This window comes from Cladophialophora carrionii (genome assembly GCF_000365165.1).
Source record: "Cladophialophora carrionii CBS 160.54 unplaced genomic scaffold supercont1.6, whole genome shotgun sequence".
Classification (NCBI taxonomy): Eukaryota; Fungi; Ascomycota; class Eurotiomycetes; order Chaetothyriales; family Herpotrichiellaceae; genus Cladophialophora; species Cladophialophora carrionii.
Genome location: NW_008481831.1, coordinates 1,454,440 through 1,477,254, shown reverse-complemented (window position 1 = coordinate 1,477,254; position 22,815 = coordinate 1,454,440). Strand labels below are relative to the sequence as shown.

At 54.3% G+C, this 22,815-nt stretch overlaps 9 protein-coding genes across 9 annotated transcripts; 6 read left to right on the top strand and 3 right to left on the bottom strand.

The window, feature by feature from the left end:
• Positions 1 to 404: 404 nt before the first annotated feature.
• G647_07494 (uncharacterized protein) lies at positions 405 to 3,181 on the bottom strand (the record flags this gene model as incomplete). The annotated part of the gene is made up of 10 exons (XM_008731809.1): positions 405 to 932; positions 1,040 to 1,115; positions 1,289 to 1,317; positions 1,371 to 1,404; positions 1,454 to 1,587; positions 1,637 to 1,657; positions 1,712 to 1,757; positions 1,802 to 1,889; positions 1,940 to 1,973; positions 2,099 to 3,181. The coding sequence occupies 10 exons, from the start codon at positions 3,179 to 3,181 to the stop codon at positions 405 to 407; spliced, it is 2,073 nt and encodes a 690-aa protein (XP_008730031.1).
• A 658-nt stretch (positions 3,182 to 3,839) lies between these two features.
• G647_07493 (uncharacterized protein) lies at positions 3,840 to 4,577 on the top strand (the record flags this gene model as incomplete). Its single annotated transcript, XM_008731808.1, has 1 exon — positions 3,840 to 4,577. The coding sequence occupies one exon, from the start codon at positions 3,840 to 3,842 to the stop codon at positions 4,575 to 4,577; it is 738 nt and encodes a 245-aa protein (XP_008730030.1).
• A 125-nt stretch (positions 4,578 to 4,702) lies between these two features.
• G647_07492 (uncharacterized protein) lies at positions 4,703 to 7,608 on the bottom strand (the record flags this gene model as incomplete). The annotated part of the gene is made up of 5 exons (XM_008731807.1): positions 4,703 to 5,029; positions 5,119 to 5,424; positions 5,518 to 6,791; positions 6,857 to 7,463; positions 7,513 to 7,608. The coding sequence occupies 5 exons, from the start codon at positions 7,606 to 7,608 to the stop codon at positions 4,703 to 4,705; spliced, it is 2,610 nt and encodes an 869-aa protein (XP_008730029.1).
• Positions 7,609 to 8,038: 430 nt separating this feature from the next.
• On the top strand, positions 8,039 to 9,317 carry G647_07491 (uncharacterized protein; the record flags this gene model as incomplete). Its single annotated transcript, XM_008731806.1, has 2 exons — positions 8,039 to 9,038; positions 9,100 to 9,317. 2 exons carry the CDS (start codon positions 8,039 to 8,041, stop codon positions 9,315 to 9,317), a joined length of 1,218 nt encoding a protein of 405 aa, XP_008730028.1.
• Positions 9,318 to 9,499: 182 nt separating this feature from the next.
• Positions 9,500 to 9,926, bottom strand: G647_07490 (uncharacterized protein; the record flags this gene model as incomplete). Its single annotated transcript, XM_008731805.1, has 2 exons — positions 9,500 to 9,712; positions 9,792 to 9,926. The coding sequence occupies 2 exons, from the start codon at positions 9,924 to 9,926 to the stop codon at positions 9,500 to 9,502; spliced, it is 348 nt and encodes a 115-aa protein (XP_008730027.1).
• Positions 9,927 to 10,619: 693 nt separating this feature from the next.
• On the top strand, positions 10,620 to 12,798 carry G647_07489 (uncharacterized protein; the record flags this gene model as incomplete). The annotated part of the gene is made up of 3 exons (XM_008731804.1): positions 10,620 to 12,134; positions 12,191 to 12,614; positions 12,677 to 12,798. The coding sequence occupies 3 exons, from the start codon at positions 10,620 to 10,622 to the stop codon at positions 12,796 to 12,798; spliced, it is 2,061 nt and encodes a 686-aa protein (XP_008730026.1).
• A 1,801-nt stretch (positions 12,799 to 14,599) lies between these two features.
• On the top strand, positions 14,600 to 17,297 carry G647_07488 (uncharacterized protein; the record flags this gene model as incomplete). The annotated part of the gene is made up of 3 exons (XM_008731803.1): positions 14,600 to 14,734; positions 14,883 to 16,238; positions 16,287 to 17,297. 3 exons carry the CDS (start codon positions 14,600 to 14,602, stop codon positions 17,295 to 17,297), a joined length of 2,502 nt encoding a protein of 833 aa, XP_008730025.1.
• Positions 17,298 to 18,510: 1,213 nt separating this feature from the next.
• Positions 18,511 to 18,924, top strand: G647_07487 (uncharacterized protein; the record flags this gene model as incomplete). The annotated part of the gene is made up of 1 exon (XM_008731802.1): positions 18,511 to 18,924. One exon carries the CDS (start codon positions 18,511 to 18,513, stop codon positions 18,922 to 18,924), a length of 414 nt encoding a protein of 137 aa, XP_008730024.1.
• A 1,471-nt stretch (positions 18,925 to 20,395) lies between these two features.
• On the top strand, positions 20,396 to 22,058 carry G647_07486 (uncharacterized protein; the record flags this gene model as incomplete). The annotated part of the gene is made up of 2 exons (XM_008731801.1): positions 20,396 to 20,846; positions 20,899 to 22,058. The coding sequence occupies 2 exons, from the start codon at positions 20,396 to 20,398 to the stop codon at positions 22,056 to 22,058; spliced, it is 1,611 nt and encodes a 536-aa protein (XP_008730023.1).
• Positions 22,059 to 22,815: the final 757 nt, after the last annotated feature.

Sequence of the window (22,815 nt, the reverse complement as noted above, 5' to 3'; positions counted from 1 at the left end):
ATTTGCAGCAAGTGCAACGGCAACACGTGCACGAGAGAGGGTCCTTCAGTAAGGTAATCGGGGTAGAAAGAGCATTGCCTGACTATTGGCGGCCGCCCCCAATAGCAGATAGAGATGCCCGACCGGGCGTCCGCTCAGAAGCCGTGAACGAGAGAGGACTCCGTCTGTGAGGGCCCCGTTCAGAGACGGGTGGAGGTAGCTTTTGGCTGGGTCCCGGAAATATTGGCTCGCCAGTCAGCGATGGCCGTGCTGCCCGCCCGTATTGAAGTGAGCCTCTCCATTCGTGGGCTCTCCCGGAAAAGAAAGTGCAGGTGACCTCAAGGCAGTCTAGTCGGAAGATATTGATCACCATGCAGGGATGCCTTCTAGCCGGCGAACCATTCTGTTGAGGATTTGGCGAGGGCTCAATCCTTGCTCTGGCCAGCGACCATTGCAGTCAATCCATCAACCTGAGCACTCAATTTCTGGATGAGGGCGATCAAGTCTGCGCTCTCGGCACTGCCCAAGGCAGATTTGGTGGTCGAAGCGGTCATTTCTGCTGTAGCAGACGGCGACGTCTCGTTAAGCGCTCGCCGCGTAGTGGGGGACTTGACAAACTCCCTAGGCCCGTCGTAACTGAACTGCCCTGCACTCAATGGCCGGCTGGTCAAATGTGGAGCCTTAGATAGCGTTGGATGTGGACGAGTGATGATGGTTCTAGAGTTCTCGTAGGCCCAGATCAGTGCCACGAACGGGACGTGGGTGGCTTTAAGCACGAAAATCCGTATCCGACGCACTTCCTCGGACGGGAGAAACAGCCGCAGAGGCCGCAGTACGATCAGAGGGAACAAGTTGAGTGGAGGCATGAAATAGGTCAGTCGTCGTGAGGTGCTGCTCTCCAGCACATAGATCGAGTATTGGAACAGGTACTCCTCGCGGGCATGGGCCATGACCTAGCCTCCAATCAGCGGACGAAATCAGGTGTTTCCCCGGGCGGCTACTTTAGGAGGGTCGCGTCTACGCGGCCATGATCGGACATCACGAACGCTAGGGCACTTACCTCGGTCAATGAATTTGATACTAGTGAAACGAGCGATGTGATGAGGAGAATGTTCGTCAAACATACAAAGACGAGCCTGTAGGATCCAGAAGTTAGCCTTGGATCTCGTTAAGCGCTGAGGTTGACTCCTTCTCCGCAACAGGAAGGTCCACGGTCGACGTTTCGAGAATTAAGCGCCGGTGTAGTAACTCAAGGCTGTGCAGCCCCAGAGGCCGCGTTGGTGGTTGACAAGAGGCAGTGTGTGCATACATCAATGTATATCCAAATAGTGGCGATATCTGGAGCAGTCAAGTTACTGGGGGCTGCTTCACTTTGCTTCGAGGGGGCATACCTTGACGGCCATGTCGAAGCCGAGATAACTCGACCTGCGTCACTAGTCAGCTGGATCGACCATGACGGTGGTTCTGAATGTACCCAAAGAAGACTTTGATCAAGAGCCAGGACATATCATTCAGTGTCATGCGATCCCTGGCCAACATGGTGAAAGTGGTCAAGAACCCCAAGTACAACACCACGATAACCGGAAGGAACTTGCAGAAAGCCTTGGTCTGGCTCGCCATCAGCACACATTCCGACAGGTCTGCAGATACAACATACCATTTCCTTCAGCACCGGTATCTTTGCCGCAAACTGTCAGTGGCTACTTCCCATCTCTCGCTTCGGATGACATACCAAGCTCCCAAAGTAAGGATTCAGACTCATCACAGAGAATATCCTGCTGCAGTCAGTGTCTGTACTGCACAGACTCGGTGGGTAATATACCTAGGCACCAGGAACAGCGCTACCATGGACAAAATATCAAAGGCAACATCGATGATATAGTCGCTGTCTTTGATAAGGCCGACAATCCCTAGAGTACGTCAGTTCCACGAATAGCATCTCGGAGGCCAGGCCACGGACGCGTCACCACGAAAGCGGCACTAACACCAATAATCTTGCCGCCCCATAAGTTAGCACAATCAGTTAACATGGATCCAAGAGAGCAGTCTCTTCTCGCGGTCTCACAATGCGATCGAGATTGGAGTCGTCGCTACGCCTCCCGGAGGTGGAGAGACCTACCGCAATATCCCACAAGCTCCAAAAGTCAGTCTGGTAGAACATGATGCCCGCATCTTTGATCTCTCCAAACTCGTCGTATGCAAATGCCGCGATGAAGACATACAACACCGCTTCCGTAGGTGTGATATGCCCGGGATTGCGCTCCACCAACACGGCATAATAGAGTACCAGGAAGGCCAGAAAGAAGCTGATCTGGAATGCCTTCTGGTACTTTGGCACCCTGAGCCGGGTGAATGGATCCGCGACTCGCTTGTTATACGCGCGTGGCTTCTTGACAGCATGGACCGAAAGGCTTTCCCAGAAGATGACATCGCCATTCCAGATATCCTCAACAATCTTCTGCACGGGGCTTTGCGAGATGAATTTCTTGGCGTCACCGATGGCGGCAATCTCGAGCGCGTTCATACCAGCCATGGATTCGTCGAGGTCCGCCCGCCGGGAGGCATCGTCTTCGTCACCTCCAAAGGTGCTTGTTGTAGCACCGCTGGTGAAGCGGTCTGTGTGTTGCGTGGACGCACGCCTCGGCGGGCGGAGGAAGTTGCCGTGATCGGAAGATCGTGATCGAAGAAGAGGCGAGGACTCGTTAGAGCTGCCGTCATCGTTTTGATTAGTTGCGTGCCGGCTGTTTGTATAAGTCTCTGAAGGGGAAACGTGCGTGTTGTCCTCTGAGACCTCGGGGAGTTCGTAGAGAAGATAGTCAATGAGCTCCTTCTCCGACAGGAAGGTCAGAAACTGCCATGCAACGAGCTCGCAGGCAAGAGCTCGGGACTCATTCAGCCCAGCATCGACGTCGCCTTGGTCGTTGATGAACAGATATCTGGCTGCCAATAACGCAGCAACGACTGCTGGATGGTGGCATTCTTCGCTCAAATTCGAGACCAGCGGTCTCAATGACTGGCCAGCGACGGTGGTGCGAAGTTGTTCATATGTGAAGGGAGTATCGATGGCCTTGGCAATGTAGGATGATAACTTGAAGACAACGTCAGAGAAAGATTCTCGTGAGTCAATGATGGGCACGTCGTCCTCCATCCGGAGCTGAAACTTGGTCGAGCGCGGCGTTTGAGGGTTTGTTGTGGCGGCCATGGCCGCGTCTGTGTAGCTTTTGAGGTCGAATCCAAGACCCCGGTTGCGCATGAGGTGCTGTGTCTTCAAGCGATCTCCCTGAATCACTCAAACATGGCGCCGCAACGAGAAGCTTTGAAGGTTTAGAAGTGGTACAGCTGGTCGTCATATGCATTCCGTGGTTGGATTCAACTTTTGATACGGTGGTCGAGAGCCGCCGTCCACTGCATAAATTAGGGTGGAGTATCTATTCCAGATGCGTTATGCACTTAGTGCGTAACCGTAGAGACACTACGGTCAACTATTGACGTCAGAGATGCATAGTGGTGCTGCTCACTCCCACTGTCCAGACTGTGCTCCGTATTTTGCCCTGCAAGTTTGATCTTGACTCCCAGATCCCCGTGCCCCAGCATTCACATAACCGTCACAGCTAGACAGAAGGCACCAAAGCACTTCATCGAGTGCCAGCCATTCCGCACTACCACCCGAGACACGCAAACACTTTGGGGAAGCCCTCGCCTCAGTCACGGAGATCAACGACCAGTATCGCCAAATCGACATCACGCCTTGCCCTACCCTACACTGAGATACTGTAGGAGATCAATCTTCTGCCTCATGTTCTAACTTCCACTTACCCTTCTTCAAACCATCCATCTCGTCACATATTCGCTTTATCAAAATGCCTCCCCCACCCAGCCCCTATGCCCTCAATGCCACGCACACGATCCCAGCGCGCTCCTCCGTCGCCATCCCCATGTCTAAGTCCCAGAAACTCACCGTGATCAACACCCACGGCACCCAAGTCGTTGATTTCTGGGCTTTCAAACTCCATGCGCCTGAATCATCGACCCTGCCACCCTCCTCGAGCCAGCAGGTAGAGTTGACAACCTGCCTTTCAATGTCCCATACCCGGGCAGCCCTTCTTGGCCTCTCCCCCCTGGCGCCATGCACACTGTATACCAGCCAACGCACACCGATGCTGAAGTTCGTCTCGGACACCTCCGGAGGCATCCACGACACGCTAATAGCGGCGTGCGACATCCATCGCTACCGCCAGCTCGGCGTTCCGGAGGGCCAATACCACGAGAACTGCGCCGACAACCTCCGCCTGGCGCTCCAGCGGGACGTACCGGGATATGTGCTCCCCGCGCCGTTCAACACTCCCGAATCCACGGTGCCGGACCCGTTGAATCTATTCATGAACATACCGGTTGCGCCGCTAGCACCCGCATTGCACGAAAGCAACTTTACCGCGGGCGGGAAACTCAGCTTCGAACCCACCATTTCGCCCAAGGGCGGCAGCGTCGTCTTTGAGGCGCTCGTGGATTGTATTGTCGTCATGAGTTGTTGTCCGCAGGATCTGGTGCCGATCAACCACGGCGGGCCCACGGAATGTCAATTCATCGTGAAAGCCTGAAAGCTAGAGGGGCGGTTACAGGTATGCGCAGTGGGAGCGTTTGATACAGTAATGCAGGTGCGTGCGTCGATCAGTGCCGGAAAGCAGGGAATTTCCCCTTGTATTGAAAATGATCGTTACTCGTACTACATCAGACAGGCCTCCTTCTCTGAAGAATGCAATTCACTACCTCCGATTCGGATCTTCTTGCCCTTTTGGACTGCTGCCGTACTCCCCTGGCCTGCTTTGGGTGATTCGACGGAGATGGGCGGAGCTGCCCGTTCCTTGCCCTTGCCGCTGTCGTCGGTGCCTGTTTTCTGCGTGGGAGCCCGGGACAGAGAAGTGGCCGGAACAAGTGAAGCAGGAAGATAGGCATACACATCGACAAGCCATTCGTACCAGACCTTGCGGTCGTCGGTCTTGCGCCACATGGTCAATTCCAATTCGGAGTTGTCAGGGAGGTAGAGGGGGCTCTGTGGTGTCAATCACAGATTAGCATGGAGACCACTACCGGAGTATATACGTTTTAAATAACCAAGGCACTGACTGAAGAGATTCATACCTTCAAGGGGAAATAGATCGGAAACCAACTGATCATGCCTTCGCTCTTGTGATCCATCGTGTTCGGGTTCGTCGACAGTTCAACACCACGGTAGAGCACAGACTCGAAGTAACCCGCTAGCCCGTGGCATGTCCCACGGTACGGGATAGGGTACGTCAGTGTGCACACGCGGGCGTTATGAGCGTTGGATAGCGATGGCTCCGTAATTACGGATGGTCCCACCGTTGAGGGAGAGAGTAATGGTAAGCTCGAATTCGGGTGATAGAAGGCCCATGTCTGGTGGATTACTGGGGTTGAAGTCGGTGGCTGAGGACTCTGGGCTGGAGCGGGAGATGCAGTTTGAGAGGATCGCGTATGGGCTTTCGAGTACGGTGTCCCGATTGTTCCGGTCGGCGAGACCGGGCTTGAGGCTTGAGTGTGTGGTGGTTGTGAATCTGCTACCTGCCCATCTTTCTCCGTTGTTGCCGTGCTGAGGTAGTCAATGGCATTTAGCATGACCACATACGGTGTTTCGGTTGCACTTGGATTCGATGGGCTCATGCCGTGCTTGATGTCTGCGTACAACTTGGGCGCGGCAATGGGTGTAATGTGAGCCGTATACGATGCTGGAATGGAGATACCGTGCCCCGGGTTCAGAAGGTGCTGCACGCCGTCAAGGCACTCTGGAGAGAGCTCGTTGTCACCGAACGAGCCAAGGAGTTCGCTTATCAGGATATCGATCTTGTAAGGCGTAGGGGTTGTGGTTTCAGGTGCCGTACCGAGAAGGTCGATTGTGTTGAGGGTTGTGGAACCTGTAGATGATGGCTGAGTCAAGCTGATGTCTGGTTTGACCCCCTTATTGTCGGTGTCATCTTCTGGCACTGTGTTGTAGATTCGATTAGGTGCACTTTTCGTTGCTGGTCGAATCGGGCCTCTCCACGTCCTCATGTCAGACTTCACCAAGTTCACACGGCCTTTCCACGTCGTCTCGTTATGCCGCTGAAGAAGCACAAAAGCATTTGGGTTCTTTTCTAGGACCCACATGTCAATCTCGACTCCAACGTCTTCGCTTGCTTTCAGAGCACGAGTGACTAGCGGGCCTCGACCTGCACCCACCACGGCGACCACCACCCGTCCATCAGGATTCGAGGTGGGTTTGGCTTGTTCAATCCAGTCGTGCAGAGCCCGGGCAACGGCGCGTTCGTACCACGCATACTTGATTGGATCTTTCTCAAACGCTTCATAGGTGATGCTCTCAAGATTAACGCTCAATGGCTGGAGAGGCGCCTGCAGGTAGTCTTGGTATCCCGCGCCGAAGCGGTCAAGGGCTGTTTGTATAGGCTGTTTGGTCTGCAGATTCCGCATGTACGAGAGATGCGGAGCTGCGTCTTTAAGGCCATTTGATTCTGCTGCTTGGGCGAGGGTGGGAAAGGCTTTGTTGGCAGTCGAGGCATCCACGACTGATCCATTCGTGATGCTGCTCGCCAATGACCCAACGTCACAAAGAAGGAACCATGGTGCTGTGCGGAGTCGAGCAAATCTCAAGATGAATGCTTGGTGAGAGCGTGTCAGCACAGGGTAACCTTTGGCATTCGTGGAGAAAACGTGCTTGTCGAGGGTGATGAGCCGAACGGGTTCTGAGTACCATCGAGACTGGATTGGCACGGGTGGGAGGAGTTTTGGTACTGATAATGCTGGACAGGCATTAGCGAAGGTCACCGTTGGCCAGGGAGATTTCGAAGGAATGTATTATGCTTACCTACACATAACCTAGAAGGATAATTACATATCGATCTAATCATGTCCCAAGCTTCCCAGGTTCCGAATAAATCCAATCTCTTGCTTTCGGCCTCATCTTGATCCAAATATTGCTGACGGGCAAATGGAGCAAGGTCACCCATCTGCTCCGCTTGTTCCTTTGAGTTGTCGATCATAGGAAACCATATATAGAGCTGCATGTAGGGCGCTTGTGCTAGCGCATCCACGAGTGCTCTCGCATACTGGGCGATTCCACTATCACATGCACCGTGGCCACGGAGACGGGGCCCAGGTATCAAGGCATAGATGACTCCGCAAAAAGCAGCATATGCTAGTTCCAGTTGCAGGACCTGTCGAGACACGTCTGCAATGATGGGGTCGGGTGATCCCAGGTCGATCCAAGAACTGGTGATTCCAATGATCTGACTGATAGACTCATCGGGAGTCAATGGAGTATCAGCTGGATTCAGAGGCGTCACAACGACAGGCGAGGCATTCCTGTTCTTAGTGAAGCCCCCTCCTGCATGGGACGAAAGAGACGAGGACAGCAGTGTCAAGACTCGAGAATGAAAGTGAGGTGTTGTGATAGGGCTCGTCACCATGTCATACTTGTCGAGGATCAGCGACATGCCGCAAGCCAGGACAATTGCGCCTTACATTTGCAGCATGGGCATCCTGTATAGTTGCCGCAGTGACCGGGATAGGCCTCTTCGAGTCATGATGCCCGACAATGAACCTGGGAGACTCCTCCATATCGGTGCTGTGATCTCGCGAGTTGTGCGAGTCGCGGCTGAGAAAAAACAAGATTGTCCTTGGCTAGAATTCGTCGCTTCCACAGTGCTTGCGCCCCACGCCGTTCGAGGATGTTGAGATCAGAGAGGAGAGACCATGAGAAGCCAGAGTCATCAAGCCATATTCACACATTCCCTCAGCGATAACTGTAAGATAATTTAGAAACCAAGACTCGAGGACAATGCCGGGCGCTGGCGAGGCACAAATTGTGGATTGTGGCTTGGAAAGAATGTGAAGCCACCAGCTCGATTTCCAAAAGGGACTAGCGTCAATTTTATTTCGGGAGACTTTCGCTGCGCTCGACCATCGCTTCATGCTTCTTCGCTCCTTCACCGCGACCTCACAAGCTGCACACGTCTCTGTCTTGCAGTCGTTAGGCTGCATTGGCGCCATGAGTGCCGCGAGATCTTCAGAGTGCGTCTTCTGCCTCTTCACGCGGACCTCTCGCCCGAAACCTCTCCCTCGCCGCCAGTTCCATACCTCTCCTGTCGCTCAGAAACGGAAACCCAAATTTCCAAGTGTCAAAGCAGATTTCAACCAGGTGGACCTCAACGAAAGAGCAAAGGAGTTCCCATCTGCACAAGATGCTCCGGCCCACTACTCCCCCGAGCAACGTGCAGCCATCCAAGCTGCTCAGAAGCTCATCGACTTCGAAAAGCTGCAGAAGCAGACGGGCATGCGGACAGACCCATGGAAACTGAAATACTACGACGAATTGACCAAGATTGATCCTGTGGTCGACAAGCCTGTTCGCGCACCTATGACCAACATCGACGACAACGCAAGGCTCAAGACCGATGAGGAAATCGAAGCCGACTTTGTCAAGTTCATGAACGAAATCCCAGACCCCGAACACGAGAACGACTATGATCAGGATTTGTGGGACAAGTTCGACAAGAACTTGCGCCTGACTGTGGGACGCGAAGAGGCAGAAAGAAACCCACCGACGGCTCTGGCTCCCGACCTGCCGAAAGTTGCGGAGCCCAAGCCACCGCAGCGAAAAAAATCCAAGGATGGGGAGGGGGAGACCGAGAGAAATGACCAACGGGTCGTCTCCCCTGCTCTGCTACAACTAATGCAGATGACTGGATACAGCCAGAAAGAAATAGCTCGGCTGCGGGTCAAGACTGTTGTCAGCCATCGAGTGGTAAACCAGACTAGACTGGGCAAAATTCAGAAGATATACTGTCTGAGCGTGGCCGGGAATGGCCAAGGCTTGATTGGCATTGGAGAGGGGAAATCCGCCGAAGACGCCCAAGCTATTCTTCAGAGTCAGTATCGCGCCATCCGAAATATGACGCCCATTCTACGATACGAAGATCGGACCATTTATGGTGATCTGAGTGCCAAAGTCAGCGCCACGGAGCTGGAGCTGTATGCGAGACCCCCAGGTAAGTCAGATGTGGCAACGTCCCTCGGACCTGCTTTTGATGCTAACTGAGCTCCTGTCAGGCTTCGGGCTCCGATGTCAACAATACATCTGGGAGATTTGCAGATGCGCGGGCATACACGATCTCGCTGCTCGAGTGACCCGATCTCGAAATCCCATGAACACGGTGAAAGCAACCGTGCAGGCTCTGCTAAGCCAAAAGCATCCAGAGGAAATTGCGAGTGCAAGGGGCAAGAAGTTGGTTGACGTTCGAAAGGTGTACTATGCGGGACAAACGTGAGAGCATCTCTGTACCTCAGGTATTGTGGGCACTGTCTGCTTCAACCTGACTAGTAAGCTGTACAAAAATAGTGAGGCTTCCAGGGCCTCAGGAGAGAGTCGTGGTCGCGTTGGTCGTCATCGCGTCATGACCTTGTAATTCATCACCACAACCTTCTATGGTACCGGCCTGTACTGCCAATCTCAACCCTGCCCATGGTCTGGTCCACCATGGTCGTTGCTGTCCAGACCCCCTTCCTCTGCTCCTTCCATTTGCCCCTGCTGCAGCACGATACTGTAGACACTGGCTTTCATAAGGGTGTAGACACTGGCGACCTTGCGCTCAAGCAGCCGAAGCCCTTCGGCTATCTCCAGTGTTACAGGCCCATTAGAGAGGTCTGCCAGGGTTGACGAGAGCTGGTTCGAACAATCAGCCCCGTCTTCCTTCTCTGTGAATTATATCACACCCTTCACCCTCAATGTGTCGAAGGCTTACCTCTTTCATGTTATTTGCCAATTTCTCGTACTCATCCAGGACTTCCTGCTCCAAAGGCGAAACTCCCGAGGAAGATTGGCCCGCCAAGTTCAGGATCGAATTTTGCGTATTGTTGTACATTGTGCTGTCGTCCATCTTGGCACGATTCTTTCTCGAACAGAACTGATCGCAGGACTACCCCGTTGTAGCTTTGGTCGCTGCAAGAGTCTCATGGATTTGGTATCGGCTTTTTCAATGTGTGCTAGGGACGGGGTCTGTGTTCGTTTTCAGCCAGACGCGCCAGAGGCACTTGACGCGCTCGGGCTGCGCGACAGGTCGGATGTGCCGCCGTATATTATGCTATACAGGAACGAATGCTTCACCGGTCCAGCCACCTTGCTGCTGTCATGGTTTTTTCATCGCTTCCTCACTTGCCAGACAATCACCAGCCTCAGGCTGCGCTGTGTGGCTAGCTGCTGGAGGATAGCACGCCGATTCCCTCATCCATGAGCAAGGAGGCCCTGTGGTCTCCTGGATAGACCAGGCACAGTAGCAGCTCGATTGTCCACACGAATTGCTCCCCGCACGATTCTCCGCGTGTGAAAGCCAGGTACGGAGTAATATGTGGGAGGGAAATTGACCAAGGTACGGAGTACCTCGTACGAGCTACGAGGTACACAGTGCTCATCCGCTAGTTCGGCTATACTCTCGATGACCCTGTCTCCACATGTTCACATCCGAGGCTCGCCTGAACACGGCCATGGATATTGTCCCAGTGCTGTAGTGCACTTACTTCCACCTTCATGATTCCTCTCTACGCATACCTCTTTCTGAACCGTTGAGGAAGCAATGGCGCTGTTGGCTGCTGGCGCTGCGGCAGCCGCAACAAGTATTGGCATGTACCTTGATGCCAAATACTCGATCCGGAGCGACATCGCTCAGCTTCGTGGGGCGAAAAAACTGCAGAAGCACGTTGAGGACATGTACAAAGAGCACGGCGAAGATGACTGGTCGTTTTACCATGTCCTTCACTCGACACACGCAGAAAATCACCATACCGACAAGGAGGCTTTTGTTTTCGAGGACCGCTCCTGGACCTACCGTCAGCTCCGGGAAGAGATTGGTCGACTCGCTGAAGCGTTCGAAAGCCTGGGCATCCGAAACAGAACCGTTGTCGGTATGTTTGTCAACAACTCACCTGAGTTTCTGATGGCGTGGTGGGCGCTGTATAAGATTGGAGCCATCAGTGCGCCTATCAATACAGCAATCACGGGCACGCATATCAAACACTGTTTGAAGATCAGCGAAGCCGAGTTCTGCATCACCACACACGAATTGTCTGGAACGCTGCTCAAAGCGTTGCTGCAACATCCAGACCAGGGCCTTGAGGCTGCACAAGAGTTGCCCCATCTGCGCGATGTGTTATTGTACGATTACAATACCTACCCAGCACCCAGAGACACTTCTCAAGGAGCAGTGCTCCTGAAGCATGATGATCTGCCTGCGGTAACGGCAGAGATGGCGGATTTTCCAAAGTCAAAGCGACCGAAAGTTGGTCCAACTGATGCTGCCCAGTACCTCTTTACGTCTGGGACTACCGGAATGCCAAAGGGATTGATTTGGCCGTTAGGTTACAACCACCTCTCTGCTTGCTCGAAGAGATGGCCCGGAATGCAGGGAAAACATAGGCGGTGGTATATCTGCCTACCCATGTTTCATGGCACAGCCTCATTCGCGGCTCTTCCAGGAGCAATGTCCGCTTCAGGCACCGTCATCCTTGCACGGCGCTTCTCGCGGCGTGAGTTTTGGGCGGACATTCGGCGATCGCAGGCGAATGCGATCTTGTATATTGGAGAGATGTTCCGGTATCTTGTACAGGCTCCTCCCGATCCCCGGTTCCCCGATGAGAAGAATCACGCCGTCGACCTTGCGTTTGGGCTTGGCCTGGCTCCCGGTGTATGGCGTGCAGTGAGAGAGAGATTTGGCATTCCCTGGATTGTCGAATACTACTCCGCGAGCGAGGCTACCATATCCCTCGTGAACTCGAACAAGAACGATCTCGGCGTGGGAAAGGTTGCGCGCTACGGCGCCATCATGAGAAGCAAGTGGTTCGGCCAAAGTACTTTCGCAATTGTCAGGGCCGATTTCGAGACCGGAGAGGTAGTGAGAGATCCGCGGACAGGGTTTTGTATAAAGACCAACCCAGGAGAAGTGGGCGAGGCGATCTGTAAAATTGCGCCTCCGATCCAGAGAAAGCACGATTACATCGGAGTAGGAGGAGAAGAGGCCACAGACAAGAAAACACTGAGAGACGTCTTTGAGAAGGGCGATGAGTATACAAGGATTGGGGATGCTTTGGTGATCGTGAGTACTGTCTTTCCGTCTCTGCGTTGACTTGCTAAGATCCATGGCTGCTAAAGGATGAAGACGGGTTTATCTCCTTCCGAGATCGTCTCGGGGACACTTACCGGGCCAAAGGACACAATATTTCCACGACCGAGGTGGAGGCGTGGCTCAGTCGTCATCCACAAATTGCCTCGGTCAACGTGTATGCTATCCCGATGAACCGGTACGGGTACGATGGGCAGTTGGGCTGCGCAGCGATTACCTTGCAAAATGTGTCCGCTGACCAGCTCGACCGAGCATACCGCGACACCATATCACAGTTGGAGGAGTGGCTCCAGACATCAGAAAGCGCTCTGCCCCGATATGCGGTGCCGCGGTTCGTGAGGGTCCTTGTCAACGATGGTGCTGCGCCAGACTCCGGAGCTATGAGCGGTGACAGTGGTAGTGAGAGGGTGTCGGCCATCATGAAGAAGCTGAAGACGGGTCTCCGCAAAGACGGTGTGTTTGCCCACCTCTCAAACTCTACCCGTCCAGCGGTCTTGACTAACGAGAGTGACCAGGTTTTCTGATCCCAGAAGGCAACCCAGACCGGATGTTTTGGATCGAGAGGGAAGGAGAGGGATACATACCTCTCACACCAGAGGCCGTCCAACGGCTTCTTTCTGGCAAGGCTCGATTATGAGGTCCCCCTGAGCTCGGATACCGTCGACAATAAGCCACTGTCGGTCTGGCCGAATCCTTCTGGCGACTATTGTGGCAGCTAGTGTGGACCCCAGCAGGTTAAGCAGCGGATGATGCCGATCCCCTGTCGTTCGACTGCCCGATTCGCGACAGCGAACCACGTGTTCGAGCCGTGCGGCCGGGAGACGCGCCACGATCGTTCAGTAATTCGCCGGCACGGCAGGGACACAGTACGGAGTACTCTGTACGCTATCGGTACTTAGTTAACATTCGGTGAAGGTGATTGGGTGATGCTCGACTGCTCTCCTCTCCATATCGTCAGGTATTTTTTGATCAAATGTGCGCCAAAGTGTACAACCCGGCCCTGGCTGTAGTATTGCGACAGGGGCTGTGTGTGGTAAACCCGAGTTAGCACGTCGCTTCACGCTTGCACGTGGAGGTTCAAAAACTTGGAGAACATCAACAAGGTAGGCGAGTGGTTGAACAAGCACCCGTATTATCTATGGGCGGGGCAAGGATGAAGGATGGTGACTCGTGCGGCGACGATAGTCTTCACGTCAACAGCAATCTTGATTTCGCGCAGTGCCAAAGCACCGGAAATGCGCTACACGGAGTGGGAATCACGCTTGCAGATTCGTGTTTCCGGGGGGAAAGGTGTGGGGGGCCGCAGTCTAGACACATCTACACCCACTCTTCCCACGGGACTATGAGGCGACGGTCTGCTTCTTCAGCTCGAACGCCGCAAGCCTCCTTTTGCGCCATTCAACAGCACAGCTTTCAGTGCCCAAGGCTTGTCTCTGCAGGCCAAGGTCGTCAGCAACGACGTTTTCGCGGCCCACCAATCAACCGGCATCCCCGTTCGTGTTGAATCGGACATTCTCATTGTCCGGCCTCTGCAGCAATTGCAGCGATTGGACGGTAGTTGCCTGAAGCGGTACGAAAAGACGCCCTGGCAATTGTTCAGCCATGGGTCCCCCTTCCTGCGTGTACGGAGTATTTGCAAGCATTATCTGCCTCCGCAGCGCTGGCCCCCTGAAGAGCAGAATCAGCCGGAGGGGAAGCGGTCAAATGGCGCCTCCGTGCTCTGCTTGCTAGTTGCCTCGATTTGACTCGAGCGCTGGACTCTTATCTGGTCCGAAGCCACGCCCACTCGGCAGGCTCTCATCGCCATGTGTCTGTCCGCTGTGGGCGTCCATAAACATTGGTCCCAACCATCCACCAATGTTCTGGCCTTGTGAAACTCTAGCAGCACTTTGGGCCTCGCTTGCATGACCCTTTCGGCGGCGGCCCATCAACACGAGTCAACTCTGTCCACCTAGACGGGCGCGCAGGTTGTAACGAAAAGGCTGCGTTACGAGCCTGTCTGTGGGACTTTCGCACGACATTACCTGTGCACCTATAGCCTGATCAGCCTCAGCTCAAGTACCAGGCCTTCTCCCACTTTTCGATTTCTCCTGTTTGTCGCTCCTTGTCTCCCTAGCTAAGGTCATTTCCGTCCTCGGCTAGATTCCAGGATTGTCACGAAAAGAGCCAACGGCGTCTCGATGAGGTAATACAGACTACCTCTGCTCCTCTCACACCTCGCTATACACCCTGGAACCGGACTACGCGCAACGCAAAGACCACCGCAATGGATGTTATGTCGGTCGAGTTATGTGTTCAAGCAGGTAAGCTCGATCTCGTTTCGTCCCCAACATCCTCCACACCATGCCGTCACTGTTGATGAACGGTCATGGTGCACGACTGGACACGGGCTTTTCATTTCATCTTCATACGACGAGCGTCCTGCCTAAACGGGCCAAATGTCCGAGTTGATGCCTCTGGTTGGTACAGGCTGGTGCTCGGTCGTGCAACAGGGTGCAGTCTCGATCTGGCTACGGGGGCTCTGTTCTGAGATGGTTCTGTACGACGGTGTTGAACCCTATACCATGCCGACGGTCTGCATGGTTGCGCAGTTGTGACAGGCGTCACTTGTGTCGGAACCATGATGTATTTGTTCATTTACGCCGATGGAAGCCGACAGCCACTGACACCTTGTCGGCCACAGTCACGGACGCTTATCGGGACGCGGCAAAGCTGGTACAGCGACTTAGAGACAAGTCACAGAGGTCGGAGGAGTTCATCCTGCCGGAGCAGCTGACGAAAGACTTCGAAGACTCGCTCGCGCTAGGCTCTGGCGCCGTGCGGAGTCAATACGATCGCGATGTCCGTCGCTTTGGCGAGACATATGCTCGAGGCGACGCTATTGCCCGGGAACAGATGAAGGACATTCTCATTCACCTTCAGCAAGACGTCATCTCACACCTGCGAGAAGTGTTCATGGACGAAGCGGCTCTAGACCTCCACATGCTGAAGGAGACGTCGGACGACTGCCAAGTCAATGCGACGGTATGCTTGGGTCAGCTCTATCAGCGCATGTCTACGGCTACGGCGGTAATGAAACAAATGGCGCGTCCGTATATCGACGAGCCAGACAAGGTCCAACTCCCGGGTTCGCTGGCCTATTCAAGCAGCCGCAGCACGCACTCCTCGTTTGGCGGACGACCCTATGATCTTCAGTCGACTGGATCGTATACGACCTATAGCTCACGAACGGCTATAGGCCATGACCACAAGGTATCCGGCGGCTTGACGCCCCAACGCAGGATCTCTATGAACTCGACACACTCTTATTCAAGCGAACCTCCGAAGATCCGTACGCCAGGTGAAGACAACGTGCCGGCTCTCCCTTTTGCTGCGCAGCGACAGCCCAGCCAGGGTGCTGTGCACACCATCTCCGATCCTTTGAGACAATATTACCGACCAGAAGAGCGCGTGCCTTCACCCAATGCTGGGCCTCCACCTTACCAGCAGGATCTACTGAGACCCGTCTACGCCACTGACGACAAGGGACAAAGGTTTCCTCCCGACTCAAGCTTTTATCAACCGCCACCAGTAGATGTGCACAAGCACGTGCCACAAAGTCCTCCACAACAGCCCAGCCCACGGCTAGTCGCCGAGATGAATCAGTCAGGCGCAACAACCCCAGCACGATCGCATGAGCTAGATACTGGGCCACCAGCCGACCGACAAGCCGAAGAAGAGAAGGAGGCGACAACACCGAGCTTCCCTCCTCAAAGTCCTCCGTTGAGTCAACGCCAGGCTGTCCCCGTGAATCCAGACTACCCCACGCTGGAGTTTGTTGCAACAACAAACTCTCGGGGGCGACCACCTCCCCCCTCAATACCCACCATACCGGAGAACCAATATCAGCAGTTCTTGCACCAACTACCTCCGCAACTGCAGCAACAAGTTCAGCAATCCATGCCGGTCTCATATCAACATCAACAGCAGGCAGTGGCAAGGCAGCCGATCCTAAACTCTCCCATCTCGCGACCGCAGACCAGCAACACAGAGGCAGAAGCCCTGCCCGCGCCGACGGACCCTCTCTTTCACCAAAGGGTGGGTGTGTTATCAGCTTGTCCATTGGTAACACTGCTGACATCCCAGGTTCCTCCGATCCCTTCGGTTCCCCGGCCACTCTCGATACGATCGACGAGCTCGACCGGGTCCAAAATTGCATCATTTGCAATCCGGAAAGGGCTCCCGCCTGGGATCGCCGACGCGATACACAAACCTTCCCCAGGAGCGCTCGATGCCCAGTTCAACGGCCAGCCTCGCTATGTCAGACCGAAGCCGCTCGAGTTCAGCAACAGTAGGGAAGGATCGCAGGTGGTTAGCCCGACTTCTCCGATAGCGCAACAAATAGATAGCATGCTAGAGGGCATGACGACGAAATCGGCATCAGCGTCGGTATCGACCGCAGACAATGGATCCTTGGAAGCAAAGATGCGAGTTTCCGGAGTACCGATCATCTCGCCAGAGCTGCAAATATCTCGATCACAGCTCAACATACCAAGCGAGTCGAACCTAGCAGGGTTCTGCAAAGGCGCAGTGCGACAACAACTCGGGGCCCGGAAGAAGGGCTTTACCCTCGAACACAAGAGAGGCCTCAAGGGACACGAGTATTTCTGGCGGTGCAGCAAATGCAACTTTGAAGGGCCGGCGGCCGTGTCCAAAGCACTGCCCAGCGGCGGCCGGGGCTCAGCCAAGGTGGAGAAGACATTGGATACGACAGTCCGGGGCTCGGCAGGCGGCGTCAGGTACCGGTGGAACCTCCTTGCGAAGAGTCACGTGTCCAAGAAATTGACGATCGGCGATGCGCTCAACAGCGGCGACATCTTCGCGTGCTATTTCTGTTGCGCCGAGGGAGCGGCCAAGGGCTGGCTCGACAATGGTGTGACGACCCAGCTCGCCAACCTGGGCGTTTTCGGCGAGAAGAAAGCGACGGCGGTCAACGTAACGCCCACGTTCTATGGGCTGGACGCATTCTTGGCACATCTGGAAACACATCGACTGCCGCATCGCACGCCGGGCTTGATTGTGGCGAATGAAATGAACTGCATCATCGGGAGAATTGCGCTTGACCACGAGGATTTCGATCTCAATCTGCCGCCGTGAGGGGATCGAAAGCCGAAAGACAGGAGCACCGGAATCAGACTTTGCTGGGCAGAAAGACTTTGTTTGCGAAAGCAGCAGCAGAGAATAATGTGGGTCTATAGAGAAAGTGTCTACTGTGGTAGATGAAGGTTAGGTACGATGATGCAACGATGGGGACGCTGTCCGGAGATATCACACAGTATGCATATGAAGGCGAGCTAGAAAAGCCGATGCCGAATTTCGACCATTCTAGACAGGGAAGTCCCTCACGGTGGTATCCGGTCGTCAGAGACCGGCCAGGCGAGAGCGGATGCGCATGCGTGTACTGGGTACCTCAGAGCTATGATCGTGTGAGATATCGGCTGACTCTAGGTACACAGTATCGTCGTAGTCAGCCAAGCGAGCGTGGCGGGATGCTGTCAGCAAGTACGAGTCCATCCTGTGTACTCCGTACTCCGTACTCTGTACCGATTACAAAGTCACGAGTACTGGGTACTCCTCCTTCACCGTACGAGTAGCCGAGGAGCCAGCGCGGGATGACGAGCGACATCATCATGCATTATTATTTTCGCTGGGTCAGCAAAAGGTCAGTTGGTGGTCGGCTGCGAAATTTCAGCCGCATCTTCCGGCGCAAGACGCTGGGCATTTGGGCGTCGGCCAATTATGGCTCAACCTTGGGCTCTCCACGATCCGACGATGCCGGCTTTGCACTCATACTGGGTAGAGTCGCAAGTAACTCGACGGCGTGGACGAGCGGCGCGAGTCGATCGATGATTGAGTCCATTTCGTTCTTCACGCACGCTCTGCCTCCCGCGAGCCACGACACATTATTAACGCTCTGCCAGCCCTCACGCCGCGACATCCATCAGCACGTCAGACAGCAGCCTCCGGTCCTCACTACTCGAGCCTGTGGCCTGTGCAGCCTCGTACGAGTATCTCGCGGGAATCATCGCATCGCCTCCACTCTGGACTTGTCTTCGTAGCGGGGCTCCTTCATATCCGCTCTCGGCCGGGAAGGCTCTGGCAAATCCCGCGAGGCTGGTGAACCGAATTCAGGCCCCGGGTCTCCTAAGACGTTTACCTCTTCTGGCACTCTCGCTGCCTATCTGGTCTGCAGAGGCATTCCGCCCTCGAGCCAAAGCCCTCAAGCTTGCTAGCATCACCGTATCTGGTACTAAAACAGAGGCGCATCCTCCCCTCGCATTTTGCATTTGATGCCGCACGCGCCCTCACCATGGCCTCCGACTTCCACAACTCCCTCGAGCCATTCCCGCTGTTCATCGACTCGGCGCCTCCCAACTCGGCCAACTACTTCTCCTCCCCAATGGCCATGGCCGCGATTCAACTGCTTGCGACCTCCAGCTCACACCAGTCTCACGACCCTTATCTCCGGAAACCCCGGGTTTCCATGCCCGCCAAAGTGTCGAATTACCTCCGACTGCGCTACTATCAGTATGAAGTGACCTTTGGGCTGTATGTTATGACGCCTACCGAGAAAGTCGTCTTCAACTCGATCATCCTCTTCGTCTTCTGCGCCCTCCTCTACGCCCTCTTCTACGGCTTCGAGCCCTTTATCGTCAACAGCCTTTGCCGAGTGCTATACTACGTCACGGGCTCCATGTCTGGTGCGCCACAGCTCTGTTCATGACAGCTCGTGGCCGTGGAAGAGCATTCCGTACCGTGGGGAATGTTGCCGTGCGACGAACAGCCTCGAGTCAAGTGCAAGAGAAGATTATTGCGCCGGATAGCCAGGAAGGACGTCAGAGGCGGATTCAGTCTATACGACACAAATGTCTACACCCAATTCTGATGGCCGTCGAGCGAGAAACCCACCTTGGATAGGGTATCGACGAACGGACAAAGATACTCGTCCTGAGACGCGCCCACCAGGAAGCCGAGCGCAAGAGACCCCACCAATACGCTACTTTCCGAACTCCTCCCTATCATTAGGAAGGACAGATTGCTCGATCAAGGGACAATCTTCGTTCCCCTCGACAGAGACATCACACATTCGTTACTCCAACCCCGAATCTGTGACGTTCTCGCACCACTCAGACTTCTGGTTCTGGTGACTGTCGGCAGAGGGTTGGCAACCAAGAATCCGGTTCGTCCTTGCTCACCCTGTGTATCTGTTACACCTCCTCCTGTGCCACGCCGAACTTCACATGAGTCGCCAAACCCGTCGCTGGCTATGCTGGATGCATTGATGGTTCCCCATGAACGATGCTTGAGAAGTTGCCTGATTGCACGCCGTCATGGAGATTAACGAGCCCTATGAGGAAAATGAGGTACCACTATGATTATATAGACAAATGTACGAGGTAATACTCCACCAGAGAGATAACCGCGTCGATCTTTGCGTCTGAGGACGACTGCACGTGGATGTGAGTTGTAAAGTTATTTAAGGGTCTAAGGACCACGAGTCCGTACTCCATACACGGTAGGTAAAGCGGAGCAAAGGTGGGGTGATTTCTGAAACGCGGCCGCAGATCTGGGCAGGACGACGGCGTGCAGCCCATGTGACTGGTCCCGGCGGCCTAGGCGGCCCCGGGAAAGCTGGCTAGGCCTGTTCCTGAACCTGAGACAGCGCTCTAAGCCCTTCTCCGCCTAGACGCTAGACCCTTAGAGCCACGACGCGCATTCTTCAGCCGAGACACTGCCACGAACCTCGACTTCAAACCTCAAACCTCGCTCAGCGGCCTTTCATTGTTGACTCTCACCATTCTTTGACTGCCATCACACTCCTTTGACGATTCGAGACTGTTACGTTCGCTGAGTGCCTCGTTTTCTCCCTCTTTACCTGACTCGAACGCTCCCTCAATCTCTCACTGGCGCTTCCGCATGACATTGCCATCTAATCACTCGCCCCTTTGCCAGCTGTCAAACAAAGTTCGTGGAACTGGCAACGGACGCGGCTGCCGGTCCCGCTCACCGACCGTCTCTGGAATTGATTTCCTTCTCGCCGGCATCCGTGGCGCTTGGACATGGTAGTCTGCGTCTAGCCTCTCAACCTCGCCCTTGACGGCGCCCTCAATTCACTCTCTGATGAAGTGAACCCACGTTCGTTTGTGCTCAAGTCGACGTCTGTCCACCGTCTATTCTGGTCCCTTTTCCTCACCATGGCCGCCAACGACTACTATCAACCATCCTACGCGGATCCTCAACCGCCTCGACCAGTCTCTCACATCGCCTTCGCCTATAATCCTAATCAGAGTACTTCCACGCCTGACCAGCCTCGCCTCTCCAAAGCCTCCACCGCTAGGCCAATGTCTAATTTCTACGAACCTCATGACCCTTCCAGATACTCAATACACTCAGATTCGATCCCGCTCAAGCAGAAGACGCAGATAAATACCGGTGCAGAGGTGGACGATTGGCGGAATCGACCGACGCAGTACCCTCCGTCCCCCGAATTGCACTCGCCCCACCCGCAACTATTGCCGGACTCAAAGGGCAGGAAGAAAATGGAAGGCTCATTTGGAAATTACTTCAAGGGAAAGATTCCGTGGGTGGTTTATACCTTGAGTTTGATACAGCTCACGGTGTTCATTGTCGAGATAATCAAAAACTGTGAGTACGAGATGGCCCCAGACCAGGCCGGTTGATGCTGACGGGCGAGTAGCGATCATTACGGGCTCACCCATCATGATACACCCCCAGTTTAATCCTATGATCGGCCCTTCCACCTACGTACAGATCAACATGGGCGCTCGATTTGTCCCATGTATGCGCGTCACCCCGGGTGTCCAAGACAGTCCGGACCCTCCCACCTGGCCATGCCCGAACACGACGACGTCGGATCCAAATTCGCCGAGCAATCACTGCGATCTCAAAGAATTGTGCGGCTTTTCCGGCTTCAGCAACGAGGATCCAAATCAGTGGTTCCGATTCATCATCCCCATGTTCTTACATGCCGGGCTCATTCACATCGCCTTCAACCTGCTTTTGCAGCTCACCATGGGTCGAGAGATGGAAAAGGCCATCGGTAGTATTCGCTTTGCCATCGTCTATTTCAGCTCGGGCATTTTCGGCTTCGTCCTGGGCGGCAACTTTGCGGCCACGGCGATCGCGTCAACGGGTGCATCAGGTTGTCTCTTTGGCATCCTCGCGCTGGTCCTCCTGGATCTCATCTATGGCTGGAATGAACGACGCCACCCAGTCAAAGACCTGATGTGGATCATTGTAGACATCGTCATATCCTTCGTCCTGGGACTGTTGCCCGGTCTGGACAATTTCTCCCACATCGGGGGCTTTCTCATGGGCCTCGCCGCCGGCATCTGCCTGCTCCACTCACCCAACATTCTCCGCCAACGCATCGGGGATTCAGGCACCAATGCGCTCAGTAAAGCCCCGTACCGGAACGTGGGCTCGGAAGCAGAACTCAGCATGAATCCCAAGGATCCCATGCTCCCCCGGTCTGCCGGAGCCTCCAAATCCGCCCCAACGACGACCGCGTCCCCCGCCAACATATCGTCTTTTGCCAAACAACCCGTCGGCTTCTTCAAGGGCCGCAAGCCCCTCTGGTGGGCATGGTGGTTATTCCGCCTGGGCGCCCTCATCGGCGCGCTCGTCGTCTTTATCATCCTTTTGAACAACTTCTACAAGTACCACGACACGTGCTCGTGGTGCAAGTACCTCAGCTGTCTCCCGATCAACAATTGGTGCGAGATTGGAAATTTGCAGCTGAGTAATTCGACGGGTGTCAATTCGACGGATCTGGGGAAGAGAGCAGTTGATCTGTTCTTGCCCCACGCGGCAGACAGGCTCTTGGATATGTTGTAACAGGCGTAAAGGTGCCATGAGTCTGTTTACAAGTGGTATGAATACGAGCACAGCGATAGCGTTTAGCCATAGATATAATACGCACACCCTTTCAGTGCAGACAGAAGCAAGAGTAAACACAGACACAGACACCCAACACAAACGCGCGCGCAAATCATTGAGCGTTGGTGCAGACTATACAGTACAATGTTGTAAACTGGACTGTGAATTGAACTGTGGACTGTGGAATGCAAAGCCGTCGAATACCATAGAATGCCGTCACATGGCATGTACCCATGGGTATAGTGAACTGTAGACTACCGGGTATAGGTACGAGTACCATGGAAGATGAGAATGCCGTTCACATGGTACTGTATGTATGGACGGAGTACCTCTGGGTGGGGTATATTGAACTGTGGACGGAATACCATAGAATTGCCATGTAGGTGTCATGCCATGCCGTGATATGGTACCATCGTACGGCACGTACACGGTGTGAAGCTTTATCTACCTAGATAATGTAGGTAAGATTGATGTGATGCCCTGCTCTGCTCTGCTCTACTCTACCCTACCCTATATATCCATGTATTTTTGTTTCATATATTTTACTCTTCCGCTTTTGTCTAGCTTGAGGAATACTCCGTGCGGTATCGTATAGTATAGTATGCATACATGCGAATCGCGTCGAGTCGAGTCCAGTAGACAAGAATAGGCATAGGGATACTGATACAGGGAGAGAGGTAGTGATAATCGATATCGATACTCAGGATACTGTCCA